Source organism: Heloderma suspectum, chromosome 1 (genome assembly GCF_057233095.1).
Source record: "Heloderma suspectum isolate Gila_16-S chromosome 1, 16-S_ref, whole genome shotgun sequence".
NCBI lineage: Eukaryota > Metazoa > Chordata > Lepidosauria > Squamata > Helodermatidae > Heloderma > Heloderma suspectum.
Genome location: NC_139458.1, coordinates 372467874 through 372495691, shown reverse-complemented (window position 1 = coordinate 372495691; position 27818 = coordinate 372467874). Strand labels below are relative to the sequence as shown.

Here is a 27818-nt window from a genome sequence, read left to right as displayed (position 1 = left end):
CCTAATGGCAGAAAGTGAAGAGGATCTCAAGAGCCTCTTGTTGAGGGTGAAAGAGGAGAGTGCAAAAGCTGGTTTGAAACTCAACATTAAAAAAACTAAGATCATGGCATCTGGCCCCATCACTTCCTGGCATATAGAAGGGGAAGAAATGGAAGCAGTGACAGATTTTACTTTCTTGGGCTCCAAGATCACCACAGACGGTGACTGTAGCCATGAAATTAAAAGACGCTTGCTCCTTGGGAGGAAAGCTATGGCCAACCTAGACAGCATAGTAAGAAGCAGAGACATCACCTTGCCGACAAAGGTCCGTCTAATCAAAGCTATGGTTTTCCCAGTAGTAATGTATGGCTGTGAGAGCTGGACTATAAGGAAGGCTGAGCGCCGAAGAATTGATGCTTTCGAACTGTGGTGCTGGAGAAGACTCTTACGAGTCCCCTGGACTGCAAGGAGGTCAAATCAGTCCATCCCAAAGGAAATCAACCCTGAGTGCTCATTGGAAGGACAGATAATGAAGCTGAAGCTCCAATATTTTGGCCACCTAATGCGAAGAGAAAACTCCCTGGAAAAGACCCTGATGCTGGGAAAGACTGAAGGCAAAAGGAGAAGGGGACGGCAGAGGATGAGATGGCTAGATAGCATCACGGATGCAATGAATATGAACTTGAGCACGCTCCAGGAGAGAGCGCAGGACAGAAATGCCTGGCGTGCTATGGTCCATGGGGTCACGAAGAGTCGGACACGACTGAACGACTGAACAACAACAACAGGTTTGACTGTGACTGACACTGGAATTATTGACAACAGATTGCTTTTGCTCCCCAAAAGCAATCTTTTTATTCATATTGTTTTGAAATTCCAAGTAACATTCCCCAAGATGATAATAATACTTTTCTTGTCTTATGACAAAAATTCTCAAGTGGTGAGAACTGCGCTGGAGACTAGTTATACTGGAATATGGGAAAACAATCTCTATACTGTGCACCCTGTTTTATTTTGAACAAAAGTGCAGCAAATGCATCAGTTCTCTCTGATCAGTCAGGATGGAGCATCAACAGAGGTTGGAGGAAGCTGAAAGACAGAATACCATCACATGAGAGTTCAGTATCACACAAAGAAACTATATTGCATGGAAGTCAGCCAGTAGGGAAGCATCAGCTGAATGTTCAGTTGAGAATTTACTCTTGCCTGAACTCTCCACATACACTGGAAGTCTTATCAATGACATGCCATTCAGCAGTTTCAAAAACAATGGGATGTGAACCTAAGTCCAAATTACTAGTATGCTCCTTCCTTGTTCTCCTCGACCTCTCAGCGGCTTTTGATACCGTTGACCACGGTATCCTCCTGGACCGCCTGGAGGGGTTGGGCATTGGAGACACCATATTGCGGTGGTTCTGGTCCTTCCTCTCCGGCAGGTACCAGAGGGTAGCACTGGGAGAGGAGTTTTCGGACTCATGGCCACTTACTTGTGGGGTGCCACAGGGTTCCATCCTCTCCCCGATGCTATTTAACAACTATGTGAAGCCGCTGGGGGCTATCATCAGGAGGTTTGGGGTGCAGTGTCATCAATATGCGGATGACACGCAGCTCTACCTCTCATTCAAATCTTCACCAAGGTTGGCCATAGAATCCCTGTCCAAATGTCTGGAGATGGTGAGTGGCTGGATGGGGAGAAATAAGCTGAAGCTGAACCCTGACAAGACCGAGGTACTTTTGGTGGGAGACAAGAGGAGGCTAGGGGATGTTGACCTGGTGTTGAATGGGGTACGGCTACCCTTGAAAGACCAGGTCTGCAGCCTGGGGGTCATTTTGGACTCCCAGCTGTCCATGGAGGCTCAGGTGTCAGCTGTGAGCCGGACAGCGCTGTATCAACTCCATCTGATACGGCGGCTGCGCCCCTTCCTTCCCGACCATCTGCTCCCATCGGTAGTACATGCCCTGGTCTCCTCTCGTTTAGACTACTGTAATGCGCTCTACGTGGGGTTACCCTTGAAGACGGTTCGGAAACTGCAGCTGGTACAGAACACGGCGGCTCACCTGATTAAAGGCAGCCGCCGGTGAGATCACATCACTCCAGTGCTGAAGGAGTTGCACTGGTTACCAGTTGTTTTCCGGGCCAAATTCAAGGTGTTGGTTTTGACCTTTAAAACCCTATATGGTTCCGGCCCAGCCTATCTTAAGGAGCGCCTCCAGCAGCACCAGACAGGCCGCTTAACAAGATCAGCCTCGGATGGCCTTCTCTCTGTCCCATCAGCCAGGACAGCTAGACTGGTGGGGACGAGGGAGAGGGCCTTTTCTGTGGTGGCCCCCATTCTGTGGAACTCCCTCCCTAAGGAACTCCGTCATGCCCCCTCTTTAATGAGCTTCCGTCGTGCATTAAAAACGTGGTTGTTCAGGCAGGCACTTGGGGTGGGTTAGGGTATTTTAGAAAATGTTTTTATTGTAGAATTTTATTGTTTTAAATTGTTTTATTGTATGTTGTACATCGCCCAGAGTGGCTGGGTGACCAGCCAGATGGGCGATTAATAAATTTAATAAATAAATAAATAAATGATAGTATAGAATATTGGCATTTCATCTGAGTTCTCCACCATTCATAACTTACCTACTGGATCTGATGCCAAGCAGCAGAGTAGGATCAATATCTTCCTTCTCTTCATTGAACTATTCAATCAGACTTCACAAGTCGATTTGAGACACTGCGACTAATTTGTTCCCTTTTTGGGTTTCTTTGGCAGTTCAACAAGAATGAATAAGGATCTACTTTCTGCAGCTGAACAATTTCAGCAACAGTACAACAAAGAAATCTCAAATTATCTCAATTAAGAGGTCATCTCAGTGACCAGGAGAAGAGCCTTCAGTGTGGTGGCCCCTATCTTTGGAATTCCTTGCCCCTGGAGATCAGGCAGGCGTGTTGCTTCTGGCGCGGCTTGAAAACAGTGCTGTTCCAGGAAGAATTCCTTAAATGACTTGTTGTAGTTATTCAGTCGTTAAGTCGTGTCTGACTCTTCGTGACCCCATGGACCATAGCACGCCAGGCCATCCTGTCCTCCCCTCTCTCCCGGAGTGTGCTCAAGTCCATATTCATTGCATCAGTGATGCTATCTAGCCATCTCATCCTCTGCCGTCCCCTTCTCCTTTTGCCTTCAATCTTTCCCAGCATCAGGGCCTTTTCCAGGGAGTTTTCTCTTCCCATTAGGTGGCCAAAATAGTTGAGCTTCAGCTTCAGTATCTGTCCTTCCAATGAGCACTCAGGGTTGATTTCCTTTAGGATGGACTGATTTGACCTCCTTGCAGTCCAGGGGACTCATAAGAGTGTTCTCCAGCACCACAGTTCGAAAGCATAATTTCTTCGGCGCTCAGCCTTCCTTATAGTCCAGCTCTCACAGCCATACGTTATTACTGGGAAAACCATAGCTTTGATTATATGAACCTTTGTTGGCAAGGTGATGTCTCTGCTTCTTACTATGCTGTCTAGGTTGGCCATAGCTTTCCTCCCAAGGAGCGTGTTTAATTTCATGGCTACAGTCACCATCTGCGGTGATCTTGGAGCCCAAGAAAGTAAAATCTGTCACTGCTTCCATTTCTTCCCCTTCTATATGCCAGAAAGTGATGGGGCCAGATGCCATGATCTTAGTTTTTTTAATGTTGAGTTTCAAACCAACTTTTGCACTCTCCACTTTCACCCTCAACAAGAGGCTCTTGAGATCCTCTTCGCTTTTTGCCATTAGGGTGGTATCGTCTGCGTATCAGAGGTTGTTGATAATTCTCCCGGCAATCTTAATTCCGGCCTGTGATTCATCCAACCCAGCGTTTCTCATGACATACTCTGCATATAAGTTAAATAAGCAGGGTGACAATATACAGCCTTGTTGTACTCTTTTCCCAATTTTGAAGCAATCAGTTGTTCCATGTCTGGTTCTTACTGTTGCTTCTTGACCCCTGTACAGGTTTCTCAGGAGACAGGTAAGGTGGTCTGGTACTCCCATCTCTTTAAGAATTTGCCACAGTTAGGTCCCTGCCTTCTTTGTCCTTTATCATGCCCATCTTTGCATGAAACGTTCCCTTGATACCTTCGATTTTCTTGAAAAGATCTCTAGTCTTTCCCATTCTATTGTTTTCCTCGATTTCTTTGCATTGTTCATTTAAGAAGGCCTTCTTGTCTCTCCTTGCTATTCTCTGGAACTCTGCATTCAGTTGGATATATCTTCCCCTTTCTCCCTTGCTTTTCGCTTCCCTTCTTTCCACAGCTACTTGTCAAGCCTCATCAGACAGCCACTTGGCTTTCTTGCATTTCTTTTTCTTGGGGATGGATTGAGTTGCTGCCTCCTGAACAATGTTACGGACCTCCGTCCATAGTTCCTCAGGCACTCTGTCTATCAGGTCTAATCCCTCAAATCTATTCCTCACCTCCACTGTATATTCATAAGGGATATGATTTAGGTCATACCTGAATGGTTTAGTGGTTATCCCTACATTCTTCAATTTAAGCCGAAATTTTGCAGTAAGAAGCTCATGATCTGAGCCACAGTCAGCTCCAGGTCTTGTTTTGACTGACTGTATGGAGCTTCTCCATCTTTGGCTGCAAAGACATAATCAATCTGATTTCGATATTGACCATCTGGTGATGTCCATGTGTAAAGTCGCCTCTTGTGCTGTTAGAAAAGAGTGTTTGCTATGATCAGCGTGTTCCCTTGGCAAAACTCTATTAGCTTTTGTCCTGCTTCTTTTGTACACCAAGGCCATGCTTGCCTGTTATCCTGGGGATTTCTTGACTTCCTACTTTAGCATTCCAATCACCTATGATGAAGAAGACATCTTTTTTGGGTGTTAGTTCTAGAAGGTGTTGTAGGTCTTCACAGAACCGATTGACTTCAGCTTCTTCGGCCTCAGTGGTTGGGGCATAGACTTGAATTACTGTGATGTTGAATTGTTTGCCTTGGATTCGTACTGAGATCATCCTATTGTTTTTGAGATTGTACCCCAGTACTGCTTTTCTCACCCTTTTATTGACTATGAGTGCTACTCCATTTCTTCTAAGGGATTCTTGCCCACAGTAGTAGATATGATGGTCACCTGAATTAAATTCGCCCATGCTTGTCCGTTTTAGTTCGCTGATTCCCAAGATGTCGATGTTCAATCTTGCCATCTCCTGTTTGACCACCTCCAGCTTACCTTGATTCATTGATCTGACATTCCAGGTTCCTAAACAATATTGTTCTTTACAGCATCGGATTTTCTTTTCACCACCAGACACATCCACAGCTGAGGGTCCTTTCGGCTTTGGCCCAGCTGCTTCACTCTTTGTGGCGCTACTTGGAAATTCCCTCTGCTCTTCCCCAGTAGTATATTGGACACTTTCCGACCTGAGCAGCCCATCTTCCGGTGTCATCTCTTTTAGCCTTGTGATACGTTCCATGGGGTTTTCTTGGCAAGAATACTGGAGTGGGTTGCCATTTCCTTCTCCAGTGGACCACATTTTGTCAGAACTCTCCGCCATGACCTGTCCGTCTTGGGTGGCCCTGCACGGCATAGCTTATGGCTTCACTGAATTATGCAAGCCCCTTCGCCACAACAAGGCAGTGATCCATGAAGGGGCCTTAAATGACTAGCCACAGTTTTTATTGGCATTTTGTTTTTAATAATTTTAATATGGTGTTTTAATCTTTAATCTTTTTTTTTTTACTATTGTACTTTTTGTGTACACTGCTCCAGAATCTGTTTGGATGGGGAGCAATATATAAATGTTGCAAATAAATAAATAAATCTTCCTCAAACAAATATATTCCAAGAACATAAATAGGATTACAAATCAAAGGAATTGTTTCAAGAAATACTTGGACTCTTTTGGATATTTCCTTATATCATAACTGCATTGCGTATTCTTCTGTTTTCCTGCTTCAGTGGTTTCAGGTGAACGCACCTTCAACGTGTTGAAGCAGATATTATCTCTGTTCAACTATGGAATAAGAATGTTTGAATGTGCTTGCTATGCTTAATATCAGCTGTGACATTGCACAGAAGCTATACATTTCTTCAGTAATTAATGCATTTGCAAAGAAAAGGCTAAAAAAGCATTTCTTAAATTAAAACAATTCAAATTATGTCTCTTTCTTTTTTTGGTGCCTTATTTTGTTTTCACATGTCATTGTTTTTAATTTTTAATTAAAACAGCTAGGGGCCTCAAAAGCTGGAAGTGACCCAGACTCCCTAGATCTCTGTGAGGGCCTGATCACTTGTTAGTATCAACCCTTTTGCCTCAAAACCATAGAAGGACTCACTAGTTTTAGGAATTCTGTATGTAGAGGGATGGCATTTAAGATTGGGAAATGGATGAGCAGTAGCCAGATCACACAACATCACCAGGCACATCTCCAGACAAAACTAGGTGAGAAAGCAGCACTATGACTACACCTGAAAGGTGTAAAAAAATGGAGGGAGAGAAAGAAGTTTTTATCTCTCTGGTTTTGTAATACTAGAACTCAGGATCAGCCAATGAAACTATTAGGTGGGAGATTCAGGACAGACAAAAGGAAGTGCTTTTTCACACAGCAAGTACGTTAACTGCCACAAGGTGTAGTGATGGCCACCTACTTAGATGGCTTTAATAGAGGATTAGACAAATTCATGGAGGGTAAGTCTATCAATGGCTAAAAGTCATGATGGTTACCTCTGTCTTATCAGTTGCATGGGAATAACAGTGGGAGAGATGGCCATTACCCTCATGTCTTGTTTGTGGGCTTCCCATAGGCATTTGGTTGGCCACTGTGGGAAATAGAATGCTGGACTAGATAGGACTTTGGTATGATCCTGCAGTGCTCTTCCTGTTCTTCAGGACTGTGCTATAACTGCAACATTAGCTCAAAAAATTAGTCCAATCCAATGCTTTACAAACAAAGGCAACACCTGGGGGAAAAATAATGCAATGGTTTGCAGGGAGGGAAATGTAATCAAGAATAAATGAGTTTGTGAATTGTGTCAATACTGGGGTGGGGAGGGTATTGTGGAAGCATCTTCTGTCTTTCTTGCTTTAGCCACCTTGTCAGTAAGACTTCCTGCCTGCTCAGTGATTCTGTATTTCTGCCCTCCTTTCTGCAAACAGCATGCACTCTCCTCATATTAGGTCCTGTGAAGTTTTTGCACAATCGTTCCTTTTTAATAACTCTGCTCTTTTTCCTCAGGCTTCATATACCTGTTCTTCTCTTGAATTCTTGAAAGCTAACGAAGTGTAGTTTTTAAGATTTACAATGCAATCTAATACATGTCTACTCAGAAGCAAGTTTCACTGAGTTTTATGGAACTTACTTCCAGGTAAGACTGCAATCTTATATCCATTTACCTGGGAAGCATGTCCCATTGAATGGGACTTATGAATAGAAATGTATAGGATTGTACTATAATAAAAACAAAAACAAAAAACAAACCAGACATAGTGTGAGGGACACAACTTAAAAAAAGAACATTTGAGCTATGGTGGTCAAATTCTGAACAAAGCAGTAGTGTTGGGCAGCGGATGTTTAACCATTTCCCTCTGAGTCATTTAACTGATCTAAGTTGTCTTCTCCATAAGCCAAGTCTTATCTGTGCTGTGATGGGATGGAGGGTGGGGATTTGCAAGGGTTTGATCGCCCAGCTCATTATCTTCTGTTTTTTCTTTGAATGCAGAATTTCATGGTATCTATCACACTGCTGAAGTTTTCCTCCTGACCGACACCCCTGCCACCCCAGAACGTAACATGATCTCCTGTATGCATACCTACCTTTTGTCTCTCCCCCCTGCCCCCTCTTTCTCACCCTTCCACCACCATTTCTCTCCTTCTGTCTTCCTCTGCGGGCATCACTACAGGTGAGTCAATTCACCTGTGCACACAACTTTTTTTAAAAAAAAATGAGGAGTAGCAATTGCTCAAGACTGTTATGCTGGAAGTTTGCAAATGCACATTTTCAAAAGGAGGTAGCTCCAGAAGTGCACAGTTACTGTGCCATCAGAATAAAAAGGGAAAAACAGCCATGTTTGTACTACTCCAACTGGAAATGAAATGACACAAAGGGGAGTGGAAATTGTGCTATGTCACAGTAAACGTCACCCCCGCCCACCCCTGGAAATGCTGCAAGGTCCCAAAAACAGGGATCATGCCAATGTTCTTTGCAGTACTATGGCACGCAAGAAAAAAATTAACAGATTTCCCTAGTTGTGAAAAAATATGGGTAAAGTGGAGAGAGACCATGAGGCGACTGACTTCAGGATCATGAAATCATGTGGACAGCTCACAAAATTGCACAAGTGGGGCAAGGTATAGCATATTAAAAGCCTCGCCTGATCAAGCCCCAAGTATCTGCACAAAACTGTATGTTGTCCTCAGTGGGCCTAAGAACAACTTTGGGTGGTGATTTAGATCAGAGAAACAGCATGGGGGAAAGGGATAACCATTCCTCCCTTATTGCTGAAGATCTGATTTAACTTTTTTTTTTTTAATTGAAGACCTTTTCATTAATCTCCTATATCATGTCTGTTTTGGCCGTGAACTGTGAACCAAGGAGAAGCTGTCTAGATAGGCTTAGACAAGCCACCGTGTCTCTTCCAGCCTCACCCTCCATTCTATTATTACAGGAATTATAATATTGACCTGACTTACAGGGTGGTTGTAGCCCTGTGAGAATGTTGAGATAATGCATGTTAAGCATGTAGAATATTAAAACATTGATTAAATGCTAAATAGAATTATTATTTCTCAGTATATTGCCTGCTGTGCCCACTACTTCCAGCTACCCTGCCTCTGGACATTCTGATCCTTAACTTCCCTACCTCATAGGACTTCCTCCCACTGAATATTCCTATCTTCAGTCCTTATTTTGCTCCTTCTGTCAGCCACTACCCTGTGAGGCTTCCCCCCCCCCCCCCGCATCTAACCTTTCATCCAGGTTAGACTACTGTAATTCACTGTACATGGGGCTGCCTTTAAAGATGGTTTAGAAACCTCAACTGGTACATAATGCAGCGACTAGGATGCTCATGGGGACCAGGTGTTCAGCACATATAACACCAATACTGTACTAGCTGGATTGGCCTCTTATTCATTTCTGGGCTCAATTTAAAGTGCTGGTGTCTACCACTAAAGCCTTAAAACAGTTTAGGACCAGGTCCTCTGAAGGAGCATCTGCACCCATACAAATTTTGTGGCACTCACTGGCTGATTTCGGACAATATGATAACTCTCACTCAAGAGTTGAGTCTGACATGAGCGTGGGTTGTCATTGAACTGTGGGTTGTCACGTTGTCTGAAGCCAGCCATGCTAACAAAACATGTAGTTTGTTAACTACAAGCAATCCACAGCTCACAATCCAACAACAAACCATGGATTCTCTTCAGGGGTTGTTTGTGGTTAACAAACCATAGTTTGTTAACGCGGCTGGGTTCAGACAATGTAGTAGCCATATTTAAGGCCAGACTGAGTGGTCTTATATTTCTGCAACGTTAGTATAGTTTAGCAACAGATCAGCAATGAAGAAACTGCCCTTTGTCAGCAAGCTTGATTGCACAACCTAGTCATGCCTTTAACATTTTGCTTACTGCAGGCTGTAACCATGTCTTAAGATAGAACATCCTGTGGCCCACTTCCTGTACTGTAAACAACTGTGCAAACTGCAAAACCACGAAAGAGGGGACGGGAGAAAGGGTCGCATGTATGTCATCATTACTATAAAAGAAATGTGTAACCATAGTTCAGGGCTTTTGGCTCTTTGGAAAAGATTCCAGCCTCAAGCCCGCGCGTTAAATAAAGAAGCTCTCATTTTCCTTCACTCCGTGGTCTCTCTGACTTTGATTTCTGCTACATAATGGTGCCGTGACTCGGATGTGGCAGCTCTAAGCCAGACAGGTGGCACTTGCCTGCTCTTTTTCGCCGCACCAGGAGGGAGACCTCGGCGCACATTTTCCCTTCTTGGCGCCACCGACCTTTTTGTCGGGTGAACAGGAGACCGCTTGCGCCGGGATCTCCTGAACGGCTGTGAGCATCAAGGGAACCCCTGCGAGCGGAGAAAGGAATTTGAGCCCTGCCTGTATCGCAGCTGAAATTGCGTTGAAACCCACATTGGAAGCCTTCAGGAGAAAGGCAAGTATATGGGAAAAAGAGGGCCCCGCCTTTAGGGAGAAAGGCCACTGGGCAGAAAAAAAGAGGGCCCCGCCTTATGAAGAAGGTCAGTGTTGGTGGTATACGTATACAAAAAGAACCTACTCCTTGCGGGTAGAAGGGGGGCCTGATCACACCCCCGAGTGGGCGCCAGTACCCAGCACGCCAGTACTCAGTAGGAAGCTGGGGAAGCTGCTTTCCGCTCTGGTAAAAAGTGGGAAAAGTGGGTGGCAGGGACATATGGATGTAGTGGAGAGAATGATGACTGTGTGAGTGGCTACTGCGGTTTCTGAAGCATACCGTTGACCGTCCGGGTGCCCAGGCCAGTAGCAAAGTGCGTGGTGTATAAAATCCTCTTGTGTCGGCCAGTGAGACCCCTTACTCACTGACCAATCCCTATTCCCTAATTGTGTCTGTCTTCAATTTAGGAGGGAGGTTATGGGTGGAGGGGGAAGCAAACCTTGCACCCCCTTGGGATGTATGTTAAAGAATTTTAAGAAGGGTTTCAGTGGAGATTATGGTGACCCCCCCATGACTCCACAACGGTTGCGAACCTTGTGTGAAGTAGAGTGGCCGTCTTTTGGTGTGGGATGGCCCACTGAAGGCTCTTTAGATCTTAGCTCAATTAGTCGTGTATATGCCATTGTGGTAGGGGAGCCTGGGCATCCAGACCAATTTCCCTACATTGACTCATGGGATTCTGTGGTCCGCACCTCTCCCCCCTGGCTTAAAAAAAGCTTAGAAACCCAGGCCAAAATTTTAGTGCTTAGAAAGGAAAAGATAGCCAATAAAATGCAACCAGTGTTAGACGCCCCAAATGAAGACTTAACAGAGCTAACGGCGTTGCCACCCGCCTATGCCCCGCTCCCACCGCGGGCCCATGTCACCGTGAGGCCGCCGCACCAAAACACAGGAGTTCCTGAGCCTATGTCGTCTCCCCGGCCTCCCCGCAGAAACCGTACCATAGCCCCACGTTTCGATTTGGAACTGTCACCATCGGCTTCAAGCCTAGCAGGCAATAATTCGCCGCTTTCAACTACTGCCCCCAACTCCCCCATGATGCCTGCAGAGACGTCTATTTCTGTAGGGTCTGAAGGTTCTCTTTTATCGCCTCAAACAGCATTAAGTAAGGAAACTGAAGAACTGGAAAGTTTAAGGAATTGGCCTGCAGATTTAGTAAAATCAGCAAATGCCCTTAAGAAAAGATGTTTGTTCCAACAAAGTGACGAAGAGAGCTCACCTACTGTTCGTCAGTCGGAAAACGAGGCTCAACATTTATTTCCCCTGAGGCAAGTAACCCAGATGGTGCATAACCCGGACCCAGAGGCAGAGGCGCATTATATTCCAGTTCAAGCTTATACCTATGCGCCTTTTACAACCTCAGACTTATTAAATTGGAAAACCCATTATGCCTCCTATACTACAAAACCTCATGAGTTAGTAGAGCTATGCTCTAGTATTATGGCCTCGCATATGCCCAATTGGCAAGATTGCCAACAGCTACTATTGACATTATTCACCACAGAAGAAAGGCGACGAATCCATCAACAGGTAGAGCGTATTGCCTTAGAAAGGGCTCCTGAAAACCATGTAAACCCCCAAGGATGGATGAGAGAAAGAGTGCCCTTAGAGAATCCCCATTGGGATCCAAATATCCCTGCGGGATTAGAGCGTCTTACCCAGTATCAAACCCTGCTGTTGCAGGCTATGAGGGCGGGTATGAAGAAGTCTATAAATATGACTAAAGTCTCCGAAGTGCTGCAAGGCGCAACCGAAGCCCCTGGAGAGTATTTAGAACGCCTCTTAGATGCATACCGCCAGTATACCCCCCTCGACCCCGAAGCCCCAGATAACCTGAAGGTAGTCAACATGGCTTTCGTAGCCCAAAGTTACAAAGACATCCAGAAAAAGCTTCAAAAGTTGACTGGGTTTGCAGGAAAAAATTTGACAGAACTCTTAGAAGTTGCTCAGAAAGTGTATGTGAATCGAGATCAAGAAGAAAAGAAAGAGAAAGAGAAGAGAATGGTTAAAAAGGCAGAACTACTAGCTGCAGCACTAGTAGGGCCACAAACTGGAGAAAGAGGCAGAGGAAGAGGCAGAGGGCAAAGAGGACGTGGAAGAGGAAGAAGAGAACTTTTGAGGAGAAATCAGTGTGCCCAGTGTGGAAAAGATGGACATTGGTGGCGTGAGTGTCAAGGTGGACCATCAATGTACCAAGAAGGGAATCAAGGAGAATACCAAGGGTGAGCAGGGGGGCAGCCAAGCTGGCAACCTAATAATTGGCAGAGGCAAGGAGAGTCCACAGAGAGATATGAGATGAATCCTTTCACGGGGATGGCCGCGACAGAAAGTCTCGAATAGGACAGACCGGGCCCCCTTCATCTTGGCCCCGGGGAGCCCTTGGTCACCGCCACTGTTGGGGGCCGAAATATTAATTTTATGATAGACACCGGAGCGGCCTCCTCTGTAATAACCTACCCAGTGGCACCCCTCACCCATCAAAAGGTACGAGTAGTAGGGGCGACTGGAATAGTAGAGGAAAGGCATTTGTTACAACAAAGGACTTGTCAGCTTGGGAGCCATATAGTAAAGCATCAGTTTTTATATCTGCCCGAGTGTCCAATGCCATTATTAGGACGAGATTTGTTATCAAAATTAAGGGCCCAAATATCCTTTGAAGAAGATGGAACAGCGACTGTAGCCTTTCGGCAGCCTCAGAAGGGCAAGCTTTTGACACTCACTTATCCGCAAGAGGAAGAGTGGAGACTACATTGGACCATGCCAGTTCTTGATGAAGAGCCATGGCAAGCCTTTCAGGTGCCTGGAGTATGGGCGGAAGATAACCCTCCAGGAATGGCCAGATGTGTGCCTCCAGTTGTAGTTGAGTTAAAACCAGGAGCAATACCAGTACATGTGCGACAGTATCCACTGCCACGCCAAGCGATACTAGGAATACAGAAGCACCTAGATCGTCTACTAAAATATGGGATACTCCGAGAATGTCAGTCACCGTGGAATACACCCCTTCTGCCAGTGAAGAAGCCCGGCACTGAAGAATACCGTCCAGTGCAAGACCTGAGGATGGTTAACCAAGCAACCGTGACAATACATCCAGTTGTCCCAAATCCCTATGTTTTGCTAGGATTAATTCCATCCGAAGCTACTCATTTTACTATTTTAGACCTGAAAGATGCTTTCTTCTGCATCCGACTGGCCCCCACAAGTCAAGCTATCTTTGCATTTCAGTGGGAAGATCAACTGACAGGGAGAAAAACCCAATTAACTTGGTGTCGTTTACCACAAGGTTTTAAAAACTCCCCTACGCTGTTTGGGACTGCCCTAAGTCAAGACCTTCAAAATTTCCATTCGGAACCGGGAAAAAGAGTTCTGCTGCAGTACGTAGATGATTTGCTTCTTGCAGCATCATCAGAACTTGAGTGTTGGCAAGGGACACGAGAATTGTTACACCTTCTGTGGGAACGCGGATACAAAGTGTCCCGGAAAAAGGCGCAGCTATGTAAAACCCAGGTGCGATATCTAGGGTTTATAGTGTCTCAACATCAGCGAGAATTGGGCCCCGAACGAAAAGAGACTGTGTGTGCCTTGCCTGAGCCAGCCACTAGAAAACAAGTGCGAGAGTTTCTGGGGGCCGCTGGATTCTGTAGAATTTGGATTCCTAACTTCGCTGTCATGTGCAAGCCTTTGTATGAAGCTACTAAAGGCCCCGAGACGGCACCGTTTCAGTGGGAAGAGTCCCAGAAAAAAGCTTTCAAAAATATTAAAACAGCACTACTCCAAGCGCCAGCTCTAGGACTGCCTGATGTGACTAAGCCTTTTCTACTGTATGTGCACGAGCGAGACAATGTAGCTGTAGGAGTACTAACACAGCAGCTAGGCTCCTGGCAGCGACCTGTTGCATATTTATCTAAGCAATTAGACCCGGTCGCAAAAGGCTGGCCAGCATGTTTAAAGGCCATTGCAGCAACAGCCCTCTTAGTCCAAGAAGCAGATAAGTTATCAATGGGACAAGAATTAACTGTTCGAGTTCCACATGCAGTACTCACCCTGATGGAATACAAGGGGAATTATTGGTTCACCAATGAGCGCATGACCAAATACCAAGCCATGCTCTGTGAGAACCCGCGTATCAAGTTAGAAGTGTCATCCAACTTAAATCCAGCTACGTTACTACCAATAGCACCAGGAAGTCAGCCCGAACACGACTGAATCAAAACTATGGATGAAGTTTACTCCAGCCGTCCAGACTTGCGTGATAGTCCTTGGCCACACCCAGATGTCACTTATTTTACCGATGGAAGCAGTTTTGTCCAAAATGGAAAAAGATATGCCGGCTATGCAATAGTAACAAATGACAAAGTCATTGAGGCCAATCCCTTGCCTGTAGGAACCTCAGCCCAAAGAGCAGAATTAATTGCTCTTATTCGAGCTCTAACATTAGCCGCTAGACTTACCATCAATATTTACACGGACTCCAAGTATGCCTTCACTACCCTCCACGCCCATGGAGCATTGTATCGTGAAAAAGGATTAATAAATTCAGTTGGCCAAGGTCTCAAAAACGTTGCAGAAATATCTGATTTATTAGATGCTGTATGGAACCCTAAACAAGTGGCGGTAATGCATTGCCGCGGACATCAAAAAGGGACCAGCGATGTAGCAAAAGGAAATAGATGGGCAGATCAAGTAGCAAAACAAGCTGCCCTCCAAAAGGGACAAAATATAGAAAGAGAAGAAGTAACGGTCATAGCAAGTCCGCTGTTCCAAGTCAACTTGGGGGATATGTGTCCAGCATATACTCCAGAAGAAGATCAGATGGCTGTTAATTCCCTCCAAGCTAAAAAAAACAGCCAAAAAGTGGTGGGAGTTGCCAGATGGACGAATCTATGTACCTCATCGGCTCGCTTGGAGTATTGTACAAAAGGCACACAAAGCTACCCATCTAGGAAAAACTGCCCTGGCAGCATTGCTACAGAAGCAAGTTTACATCAATGGCATGCACGGCCTTGCCAATTCAGCGTCTGCGCGATGTGTAGAATGTTCCAAAAATAATCCAAGACAAGGAAAAGGGCCTCCACCAGGAATTCAGCAATATGGTTCTCTCCCTTTTGAAGCCCTAGTGGTCGATTTCACCGACATGCCCAAGGCAGGGCATTATCGCCACTTATTAGTTTTTGTATGTACTTATACCAAATGGGTAGAAGCCTATCCCACCCGGACTGAAAAAGCTAGAGAAGTTATAAGGGCCTTAATGAGGGACATTATCCCCAGACATGGCCTACCTCTATTCATTGGATCTGATACTGGTCCTGCTTTTATTGACAAAATATTACAAGAAATTAACTCGTTACTTGGCATTCAATGGAAACTCCATTGTGCTTACCGTCCGCAAAGTTCTGGACAGGTAGAGAGGATGAATCGAACCCTTAAGACCCACTTAGCCAAGTTATGTCAAGAAACTAAGAGAAAATGGACAGAAATGTTGCCCTTAGCTCTGTTTAGAATTCGCTGTACTCCTCACAAAATTACTGGTTTGTCCCCTTTTGAGTTAATGTACGGCAGGCCTCCTCAAATATTAGTTGGGTTAAGAGGAGACCTACAAGAACTAGCGAATGTCAGTCTAAGGCAGGAAATTCAAGCACTGGGCAAAGTTCTCCAAGCTCAACGCCGGTTTGTCTTGGAGAACCGACCCCCAATTCCCATTACAGAAATTCATCCCTTCCAACCAGGGGACGAGGTGTGGATCAAAGAATGGAGAGATGACCCTCTGATTCCCAAATGGAAAGGACCAAATACTGTTATACTTTCCACCCCTACAGCTGTAAAAGTAGCTGGAATTAAGCCCTGGATACACTGGACGCGAGTCAAGAGGGCAAGGGAGGGGGAATGGACTATAAACAGGAATCCTGAAAATCCTTTAAAAATCACTTTGAAAAAACAGTAAGAAGATTCAGACTAGACCCTACTGTGGACACACCGGGAGACTGTCCACCCAGCGTACGGTCAGATTTGCAACTGGAGAATTGAAAAAGGGGACTAGACCTTACTGCAGCTAACCAGGAAATTAGCTGTCCTGCGTACGGTCAGATCCCAAGAAGATCAAGTATGGGTGCTGCTAAGCTAGTAATATTAGTAGTAGTAAATTATGTTTCTCTAACAGCATGTAGAAAAGGGGGACCTGGCGTAGGTAAAAGAGAGGTTCTAGAAGGTGATGTCCCAAATTTCTTGCCTGATATAAAAGAGAAAAAGAAATTCCCACAAGGCGGTGTCTTTAAGGAAGAAGGTCTGCCCCAAAAGTTAGCTGAAAACTATTGGCTACACTTAGCTAACATTACTGGAATCACCCACTTCTGCCTCCCAAAGAACCTACCCACCAGTAAGCTCATTAGCACATGTCTAATACCTGTCTGTAGACAACCTGATAAAATAGAAATTAGGGGTTATACTACAGATTTTCTTATTCTCATAATCCTTCATGGGGTACTGTCTCAAAAACTCTACCTCCTGCAGAGTTCTATTTAAACACCCCTATTGTCGCCGCTACAAATGCTACGTGTGCACGAATGATTAATTGTAAAAAAAGATGTAAAATTGTCCCTGGTCCATCCATAAATTGCAAAACAGTTCAGGATAGTCCCTTTAATTTTGCACATGTACTTTTACCTGATGGATGGTTTTGGACCTGTGGTTCCCGTACGTGGTCATTTATTCCAGCCAACTTGTCCGACAGCCAACCATGTTGCCTCAGTCGCCTAGCCCCTTTTCTTCCCCCGTGGCCGATAAAGAAAGCCCATCACCGACAACGTCGAGCTTTAAAGCTGACTGAAGATTGTAACAGCCATTTGCGACTTTACTCCGATTCAGAAAAGCTGGCATTAGCAGTATCATTAGTTGGGATAGGGGGGCTAGCCTTAGAAAATGGTCTAGAGGTTAACCGGTTGGCCTGTGCCATGGCAAAAAGTATAAACGCCACCTCACAAGCTCTGTCCTTGCTCAATAAAGAATTCCATGACCTAAGAGGTGCCGTGCTAGAAAACAGGGCTGGTATAGATTACCTCTACCTCCTTCATCATTTAGGTTGTGAAACCCATCAGAACCTCTGTTGTTTCAATTTATCTGACAATAGCAATGCTATAGATAAACAAATCAACAGACTGCACCAAATTGTGGCCGATATCACAATAGGAAAAAATGACTGGCTTGACTGGCTGACCTCTTGGATTCCAAATCTTAATTGGCTCAAGGCGGCATTTGTTCTAATTCTGCCTGTAGTGTTAATGGGAATACTGTTATGTCTCTGTATCCCCTGGTTTATACGTTGCCTGAAAAATATGCTGAATGCCTTAACCTCAAAGACTGCTGCCCGCTATACGCTGTTAGCACTGCAAGATATAAAATAACCTAGGTTGCTGAGAAATGCCATAATTGTAAGGAAAATTATGCATTTAAGGGGGGAATGTAGTAGCCATATTTAAGGCCAGACTGAGTGGTCTTATATTTCTGCAACGTTAGTATAGTTTAGCAACAGATCAGCAATGAAGAAACTGCCCTTTGTCAGCAAGCTTGATTGCACAACCTAGTCATGCCTTTAACATTTTGCTTACTGCAGGCTGTAACCATGTCTTAAGATAGAACATCCTGTGGCCCACTTCCTGTACTGTAAACAACTGTGCAAACTGCAAAACCACGAAAGAGGGGACGGGAGAAAGGGTCGCATGTATGTCATCATTACTATAAAAGAAATGTGTAACCATAGTTCAGGGCTTTTGGCTCTTTGGAAAAGATTCCAGCCTCAAGCCCGCGCGTTAAATAAAGAAGCTCTCATTTTCCTTCACTCCGTGGTCTCTCTGACTTTGATTTCTGCTACAACAACACGATAACCCACATTTCAACAACAACCTATGGTTCAACGACAACCCATACTCAATTCCTGAGTGTGGGTTATCATGTTGTGTGAACCGAATCGCTATGTGAAATAATAGTCCCCATGAGCTTAGACATGCACCAACTTATTTTTAGCTGCACGTTGAAGACACATACAAGCCTTCTGGGTGTGGTTTACCCTGCCATAGTGGACTTTCTCTCCTCCCATTTTGTTTCTCCTCTTCTCCCATTCTCACCCCCCCTTTTTTTCTTCTTCTTCTCCCCTGACAACTGCCAAGGACTAAGGAGTGCTGAGTGGAGCACTTCAAATCTTCAAAAAGTTAAACACTAAGGATTAACAAGACCTCCGGTTAGGACAAACAAAGCTTTGGAACTACACAAACAGTCCTAGTTAATATTTAGCTATTAGCTCTTTGAAGTGCTTGGCACTCATTAGTCCTTGGCAGCAGGCAGCAAAAAACAAAACACCCAACCCAGAACCAAAGTCTAGGAAGGAGAGCAGAGAGAGGATGTGGTAGCATGGGTAGCCTAAGGCAGGGTGGACATGGCTTGGAGACAGTGTCACAGATTGGATTCTAAGGTCTCAAGGGATGGATTAGGCCCATGGGCTGGAGGTTCTCCATCCCTGCTTTAGCAGAAGTAATATTTATGACAATTCTGCAGTATCTCATCAGCTCAGCTAATTGGTTCAGGTGCTTTTTTAACACAGCCACCAAAACAAAAACCCCCACACTTTGGGCAGTATCCAAAAATGCTACTCCATTTACGCTACTGATGTTCCATTAGCATAAGCGACCTCTAGTAGTATGCCAATAGCATAAGCTGGCATGATGGCTATCCCCAGAAAACCTGTTGCATCAGCTTACATTAGTGGCATACCACTAGAAGACACTTATGCTGGTGATATGTCAATAGGGTAAGCGGAGTACCAGTGTTGGATACTGCCCATTGAGAATTATAATTTATTTATTTATTTGTGATATTTATATACCACTAAATATAAAATCCCTAAGCGCAAGAAATAAGCAAGAAATTTAGATTTCTTGCTTATGAACCAAGATGTTTGTATGTGTGTATATATATATATATATATATACACACACACACACACACACACACTCACGTACACATGATCATGTATAATTCACTCCAATTTACATTTCATCTAACATTTCTACTAAAATGTGATATACTTAACCAATAATAATCTGATGAATAGTGGATCCTTCAGCTGTTGCTGAAAATGTCCTGTCTGTACCAGATACTTGAAGAAATCCATAGACTTTATTTTCTTTATAAGTATAGAAAACCTTGTCATCATCCCACAGCACCATGGATGTTGTTGCCGAAGATACGACTTCCATGTGCATAGCCCCACTTGTAGACAGAGTAAGGGAAAAATCTCTCAAGGTCCATTTAGCTGTACCTTCATTAAATGCAGCCAAGTATAATATCTTGGTGGCCATGCATCCAGTGCACTCAAGAAGCACTGCAATTGTAGTAGTAAGGGAGTCATAGCAAGCGCTAATTATTAACAGATCTGTAGTTCTTCGTAGTCTCAGTTGTTCCTTTAATAGCGTTGTATCTATCAATGTACGATACTCATCATTGGTATAACCTAAGATGACTTCATCTTCTGTCCATATAATTACTTCGCTTAATGCTCTGTCCTGGAAGAAAACAATATTCTATAAATACAGGTTCCAAACTGCACAAAATACTAATACATCTCCATGCTTATCACAACATAAATATTCATTTAAAAAAAAAAAGAATAAAAGGCCAGCGTCATGAAAAGAAGCCTCATTGAACTCAGTGGTACTGTACAGGATTGCACTTTAAGTGCGCAATCCTATTGAGATAGTTGGCAGCCTCCAAAGTTGGATGCTGCCAAGTATCCAATGCAGAGCGCCTGTAGCACCGAGGCAATCTTCACTTTGGTACTCTGGCCACCCTGCAATTTTGGCTAGATGGCCGTTTTTGGCTGTCTAGGTGCAGCTTCAGGGAGAGGGAGGGAAAGAGGCCACATGGTGCATAGGAAGCTATGTAACGTGGCTTCTGCAGTCTCCTCTCCTCCTCGTCCCTGGGACCACCCTCTTTTCCTTGTGTCTGCACTCTTGCTTCCAAGCACAGAGATGTATCCAGTGCAGAGAGAACCACGCCAGCTATGAGGGGGCAGGGGAGGGAGAGGGGAGCGCTGTTTCTGGGAACCGTGTTCAGAGCCCTGGCTCTGATCTCAGTTCCCATTAACTGAAAACTCCGATGGCCCTCTAGACAGTGGCCATAGGATTGCTCCCTTAATTGTTTAATACTAAACAGTGCATACCAAGCAATGTACAAACAGACATAGACCCTAATGCAAGCAAATGCATACATAATCAAATGTATACTCTTATGTAAGTTACTTATTCTATGATATCCGCCTTTTCTTAGCAGAGGTTGAGGGCATCCTGTGTAAATTCAGTGACCCACTAGAAGAACAACAATTACATGTAAGTGCAAACCCTATTTTATTCATTCTGGTTTCCATGCATTCACACACATGGGGTTTTTGCTAACTTCACATCCAGAGATGGGTCCAAAAATTGTTAGTCAAATTAAGATTTCAGTATGGATTGCCCAATAGCAGCATCATTTCTTCCCATAAAAAGTTCTTAAATGTTTTATGATGTATGATCAGTAGTTCAAGTTTTTATTTTGCAAAGATCAGCAACTGGAAATCCAGCTTGCCACAAGTTGAGGCTTTTACAGACCTTATTGAATGTGTCTTGGCCATATCTGTAACAGTGTTTTCTGACAAAGAATAACATATGTATGTACCAAAATATTATCTAAGTAGTTGTTTACATTTTATTTGTTTTGACCATAACTTATAACTGTATAATTTTGTATAATTATACAATAATTGTATAATTTTCCAGAGAGGCAGCCCTGTTAGTCTATTGCAACAAAAACACTCTTGTAGCATATTAGAGACTAACACATTTATTGTGGTATAAACTTTCGTGGACTATAGTCCACTTTTGTTGTAGTATGTTAATTTACTATGATATGGGATAATAAGAAACCCAGAGCTGCTTCAATGATATCATAAAGACTTAAACCTCAAAGTGGAGTATTATGTCCAAATATTGCAAAATCTTACCATGTTCTTATGAGTGCAGAGTGTGGGGCTGGGGTAGATATCGGTTCTCAGGGAACTGACCTCAGAGCACAGGCTCCAAGGCTGGTTATCGGGAACTGACCTATTCTATGGCCGTCTAGCTGCTGACTAGCAGCCATACGATTGCACTGTAAAGGAGATAAGATAGAATATAGTGAACAATACCATCCCTTGGTATATGATAGAACAGAACAGTTGTAATGTTTCCTTATCTCATTTGCCGTGGGGTTACAGAGGACAGTTCATTAAAAGGTGCAATATAATTTTAAATTTCAAAAATACTTCTATTTTGGCCATATTACAAGAATGGGATTGTGTAAAAATATATTTCAGTTATAACCTCTTAACTTCCCTCATTTATAACAAAATGGCAAGGATCTGTTGTGGGTAAAATATGGTATTATAACTTAATGGGACATGTTAAGACAAAGATTATGTATGAGTTGGGCTGAGTTCAGAACAAGAATGCAACTAGATGAGCCCCAATGGTTCCAATATTGGCAAATTAAGAACTACATAAATATTCAATCTAGGGCAGTTTCTTTCAGAATGTAATTAATTTGAAAAAGTAATTGTGGTGATAAATTGTTTTAAAGGTTTATTGACAAGAATACATTTGTTGTTAGACCAGGACTTAAACAAGGGAGAATTTTTTAAAACCCGCTGAGAGACAATGATAGCATTAGGAATTAGTGCAGAAGAAAGTAGTTTTTACGAGAGGAATGACCAGTTCAATCTGTGACAATTTAAAAGAGATTATAAATTCATTTACTGCTGGTATCTAACACCTAATTGTTGTTGTTGTTCAGTCGTTCAGGCGTGTCTGACTCTTCGTGACCCCATGGACCATAGCACACCAGGCCTTCCTGTCCTCTGTTCTCTCCCGGAGTGTGCTCAAGTCCATATTCATTGCATCAGTGATGCTATCTAGCCATCTCATCCTCTGCTGTCCCCTTCGCCTTTTGCCTTCAGTCTTTCCCAGCATCAGGGTCTTTTCCACGGAGTTTTCTCTTCGCATTAGGTGGCCAAAATATTGGAGCTTCAGCTTCAGTATCTGTCCTTCCAGTGAGCACTCAGGGTTGATTTCCTTTAGAATTGACTGATTTGACCTCCTTGCAGTCCAGGGGACTCGTAAGAGTCTTTTCCAGCACCACAGTTCGAAAGCATCAATTCTTCGGCGCTCAGCTTTCCTTACAGTCCAGCTCTCACAGCCATACGTTTATTTATTTATTTCATTTCTATACTGCCCAATAGCCGAAGCTCTCTGGGCGGTTCACAAAAATTAAATCCAAGCAACACACAATAAAACAATTTAAAATATACAGAACATTAAAACCACAATATAACAATACAACCACAATAAAACCTAGCAGCAGTGCAGGAGTTTAAAATACAGATTTAAAACAGCAAAGATAAAAATTTAGAAAGCTAAAATGCCTGGGAAAATAAAAAGGTCTTCACCTGGCGCTGAAAGGAATACAATGTAGGCGCCAGGCGAACCTCACTAGGGAGCTCATTCCAGAGCTGGGGTGCCACAGCAGAAAAAGCCCTCCCCCTAGTAGCCACCCGCCTCACTTCCTTTGGCAGGGGCTGACGGAGAAGGGCCGCTGAGGATGATCTTAAGGTTCGGGCAGGCACATATGGGAGGAGGCGATCCTCCAGGTAACCTGGCCCCAAGCCGTTAAGGGCTTTGAATGTTAACACCAGCACTTTCAATCGGGCCCGGAAATGGACTGGCAGCCAGTGCAGCTGGAAAAGTACTGGCGTAATATGAGCTCGCAGGCCAGTCCTTATTAACAATCTTGCTGCCCTATTTTGGACCAGCTGAAGTTTCCGGACCGTTTTCAAAGGCAGCCCCACGTATAACGCATTGCAGTAATCCAGACGAGAAGTTATCAGAGCATGGATAACTGTAGTTAGGCTATCTCTGTCCAGATAAGGGCGTAGTTGGTATACCAGCCTAAGCTGATAAAAAGTGCTCCGTGCCACTGAGTTCACCTGTGCCTCAAGTGACAGTTCTGGATCCAAGAGCACCCCCAAACTAAGAACCTGATCCTTTAGGGGGAGTGCAACCCCCTCCAGAACAGGTTGAATATCACCTAGCCGGGCAGACGAACCACCCACTAACAGTACCTCCGTCTTGTCTGGATTGAGTTTCAGTTTATTAGCCCTCATCCAGTCCATTACCGTGCCCAGGCACTGATTCAGAACAGTCACTGCCTTACCTGGTTTTGATGTAAAAGAGAGGTAGAGCTGGGTGTTATCTGCATATTGATGGCACCTCAGCCCACACCTCCGGATAACCTCCCCCAGCGGTTTCATGTAGATGTTAAACAGCATGGGGGATAAAATAGAGCCCTGTGGAACCCCATGGCACAATTGCCATGGCACAGAGCAGTAATCCCCCAGCACCACCTTCTGGAATCGGCCATCCAAGTAGGAGCGGAACCACTGTAGTGCAGTGCCTCCTACTCCCAACCCAGACAACCTATCCAGAAGGATACCATGGTCGATGGTATCGAAAGCCGCTGAGAGGTCCAGGAGAATCAACAGGGTCGCGCTCCCCTGTCCCTCTCCCGGCAGAGGTCATCCCACAGGGCGACCAAGGCAGTTTCCATTTCAAAACCAGGCCTGACGCCCGATTGAAATGGATCTAGATAATCCGTTTCATTCAACAGTGCCTGGAGCTGTCCTACAACCACCTGCTCAAGCACCTTGCCCAGGAAGGGGATGTTGGCCACTGGCCTATAATTGTTAACATCCTCTGGGTCCAGGTTAGGCTTTTTCAGGAGTGGTCTAATTACCGCCTCTTTTAAAGTGGCAGGCACCACTCCCTCTCTCAAGGAGGAATTTACAACCTCCTGGACCCAGCCGGACAACCCCGCCTTGTTTAATAAGCCATGAAGGGCAAGGGTCAAGCACACAAGTGGTCGATCGGACTTGGCCAAGCACCTTGTCCGCATCCTCAGGCCTCAGTAACTGAAACTCATCCAATAAAACTGGACCAGACGGTGCTCTGAACGCCTCTACCAATGGAACTGCATTAATGGTGGTGTCCAATTCATGACGAATCTGAGCGACTTTATCCTCAAAGTGCCGTGCAAACTCGTCACAGCGTGCTACCGAGGGTTCCACCATCTCTCTCCCTGGCCCAGAATGTAACAGGCCGCGAACCACTCGGAAAAGCTCCGCTGGATGACACTGAGAAGATGCAATGCTGGTGGAAAAGAACTGTCTCTTTGCTACCCTCACCGCCACAGAGTAGGCTCGATAGTGGGCTCTTACCTGTGTTCGGTCAGACTCAGCACGAGTTTTCCTCCACCTGCGTTCTAGCCGTCTCCCCTCTTGCTTCATTGCCCTCAGCTCAGGTGTATACCAAGGAGCTGGCCGGGCTCTGTTCAGAGGGAGAGAGCGCTTGGGCGCGATCATGTCAACCGCCCGAGTCATCTCTGCATTCCACAGAGCGACCTGGGCTTCGACAGGAGCACCAGCCATACCAGCAGAAAAATTCCCCAGAGCCCTCTGGAATCCATTAATCTCCGGGGGCGGACCATTTTAATAGGTCCCCCACCCTTGCAGAGGGGGAAGGCTGCCAGGAGTCTAAACCTCAGCAGGAAGTGATCTGACCATGACAAAGGGACATATGTTAATTCCTCCACTTTCAGATCACCATCTTCCTGCCCAGCCGAGAAAACCAGATCAAGTGTGTGTCCTTTTGTATGCGTTGGGCAGATGACATGTTGGGACAGCCCCATGGTTTTCATGGCGGCCATGAAGTCCTGAGCCGCCCCAGATACAGCGGCCTCAGCATGGAAGTTGAGATACCCCAGGACCATCATCCTAGGGGTCCTCAACACCAAGTCCGAGACCACCTCCGTCAGCTCAGGCAGGGAGTCTGATGGGCAACGGGGTGGGCGGTACACCAACAGAATCCCCAATCTGTCCCGGGTACCCAACACAAGGTACAAACACTCAAGATCTGCGCTCAAATGAGCAGGAAGCCTGGAGAGGGAGATTGAATTCCTATAGACCACGGCAACCCTCCCGCCCCGACCCTCAAGTCGGTGTTGGTGCTGCACCGAGTACCCAGGAGGGCATAGCTGGGAGAGAGTGACCCCTCCCAGTTCCCCCACCCAGGTCTCAGTAATACATGCCAGGTCAGCCCCCTCATCCACAATCAAATCATGGATGAGGGAGATTTTATTTTGGACCGACCTGGCATTCAGCAGCAGCACCACCAGACCCGAGGGCAGACTGGTAAGGCTGCCAGGAACCATCAGGTTGGGGGAAGAGCCAGAAGAGGGGACAGCTGTAAGGTGTCTAGCCCCTCTTCTCCTCAGCTGGCCTGTTAATCCCCCAACGCCATACCTCCCCCTGCCCGTGACCACAGTTATGGTGGCACCTCTCTGACTCCCTGAGTTGCCCAATAGTCCTCCCAGGCACATATTACAATGTTAAGATATAAATAGCACAACAGTTTAAAAGAATATAAAAGATAAAAGAGATAAAAGGGAACAGCAGCTAAGAAGGAGCAGATAAAGTCCACGTTTGTCCCTTTCCCCTTGTCTTTAAAGCTGCTGCCCTCTGCTGCCGCTATTTGCTGGTGTTATTGTGGCTGCTGGTGTCTCTGGAGAAGCAGGTGGGTAGGTCTTCAGGTCCTACGCGACTCCAAGTGCGACGCTAAGTGCACACTTAGCGTCGCACTTGGCGCGACGCCGAGGCGCTGCCTCTGGCAGACCCGCCTTAAGTACCTATGGGCGGGGGCAGAAGCAGGCTCAGGCTCACCCGGTGCAGCTGCTGGCTGGTCCTCCTTTCCCAGGCTCCTTCCCGAGCAGCCTCTGGCAGCCCCGCCTTAAGTACCTGTGGGCGGGGGCAGAAGCAGGCTCAGGCTCACCTGGTGCAGCTGCTGGCTGGTCCTCCTTTCCCAGCCCCGCCTTAAGTACCTGTGGGCAGGGGCAGAAGCAGGCTCAGGCTCACCTGGTGCAGCTGCTGGCTGGTCCTCCTTTCCCAGCCCCGCCTTAAGTACCTGTGGGCGGGGGCAGAAGCAGGCTCAGGCTCACCTGGTGCAGCTGCTGGCTGGTCCTCCTTTCCCAGCCCCGCCTTAAGTACCTGTGGGCAGGGGCAGAAGCAGGCTCAGCCGGTGCAGCTGTTGGCTGGTCCTCCTTTCCCAGGCTCCTTCCCGAGCAGCCTCTGCAGCTCCGCCTTAAGTACCTGTGGGCAGGGGCAGGGGCAGGGGCAGGCTCACCCGGTGCAGCTGCTGGCTGGTCCTCCTTTCCCAGGCTCCTTCCCGAGCAGTCTCTGGCAGCCCCGCCTTAAGTACCTGTGGGCGGGGGCAGAAGCAGGCTCAGGCTCACCCGGTGCAGCTGCTGGCTGGTCCTCCTTTCCCAGGCTCCTTCCCGAGCAGCCTCTGGCAGCCCCGCCTTAAGTACTTGTGGGCGGGGGCGGGGGCAGAAGCAGGCTCAGGCTCACCCGGTGCAGCTGCTGGCTGGTCCTCCTTTCCCAGGCTCCTTCCCCTTTACGTTACTACTGGGAAAATCATAGCTTTAATGTTGAGTTTCAAACCAACTTTTGCACTCTCCTCTTTCACCCTCAACAAGAGGCTCTTTAGATCCTCTTCACTTTCTGCCATTAGGGTGGTATCATCTCTGTATCTGAGGTTGTTGATAATTCTCCCGGCAATCTTAATTCCGACCTGTGATTCATCCAACCCGGCATTTCTCATGATGTACTCTGCATATAAGTTAAATAAGCAGGGCGACAATATGCAGCCTTGTCGTACTCCTTTCCCAATTTTGAACCAAGCGGTTGTTCCATGTCTGGTTCTTACTGTTATTTCTTGACCCTCGTACAAGTTTCTCAGGGGACAGGTAAGGTGGTCCTTACTGGTACTCCCATCTCTTTAAGAATTTGCCACAGTTTGTTGTGATCCACACAATCAAAGGCTTTCGTGTAGTCAATGAAGCAGAAATAGACGTTTTTCTGGAATTCTCTTGCTTTCTCCATGATCCAGTGAAAGTTGGCGATTTGATCTCTAGTTCCTCTGCCTCTTCGAAACCCAGCTTGTACTTCCGGTAGTTCTCGGTTCGCATACTGCTGAAGCCTAGCTTGTAGGATTTTGAGCATAACCTTGCTGGCATGTGAAATGATTGCAATTGTATGGTAGTTTGAACACTCTTTGGCATTGCCCTTCTTTGGAATTGGAATGTAAACTGAACTTTTCCAGTCTTGTGGCCACTGTGGAGTGTTTCAAATTTGTTGGCATATTGAGTGCAGCACTTTAACAGCATTATCTTTTAGGATTTTAAATAGCTCAGCTGGAAGACTGTCATCTCCGCTAGCTTTGTTGTTACTAATGCTTCCTAAGGCCCACTTGACTTCACTCTCTAGGATGTCCGGCTCAAGTTCAGTGTCCACACTATCATGGCTATCAGGGACATTCAGATCTTTCCTGTACAGTTCTTCTGTGTATTCTTTCCACCTCTTCTTAATCTCATCTGCTTCTGTGAGGTCCCTGCCTTCTTTGTCCTTTATCATGCCCGTCTTTGCACAAAACGTTCCCTTGAGATCTCCGATTTTCTTGAAGAGATCTCTAGTCTTTCCCATTCTGTTGTTTTCCTCGATT

At 45.6% G+C, this 27818-nt stretch overlaps 1 protein-coding gene across 1 annotated transcript in view; it reads right to left on the bottom strand.

The window, feature by feature from the left end:
• The window catches only part of LOC146359857 (cation channel sperm-associated auxiliary subunit epsilon-like), a 207030-nt gene that overhangs the window by 65782 nt on the left and 113430 nt on the right, over nt 1–27818 (bottom strand). Inside the window, exon 10 of the mRNA XM_084828255.1 lies at nt 19232–19703. Within this exon, the coding sequence (XP_084684381.1) occupies nt 19232–19703 (472 nt within the window). The remainder of the gene's footprint in view (nt 1–19231; nt 19704–27818) is intronic.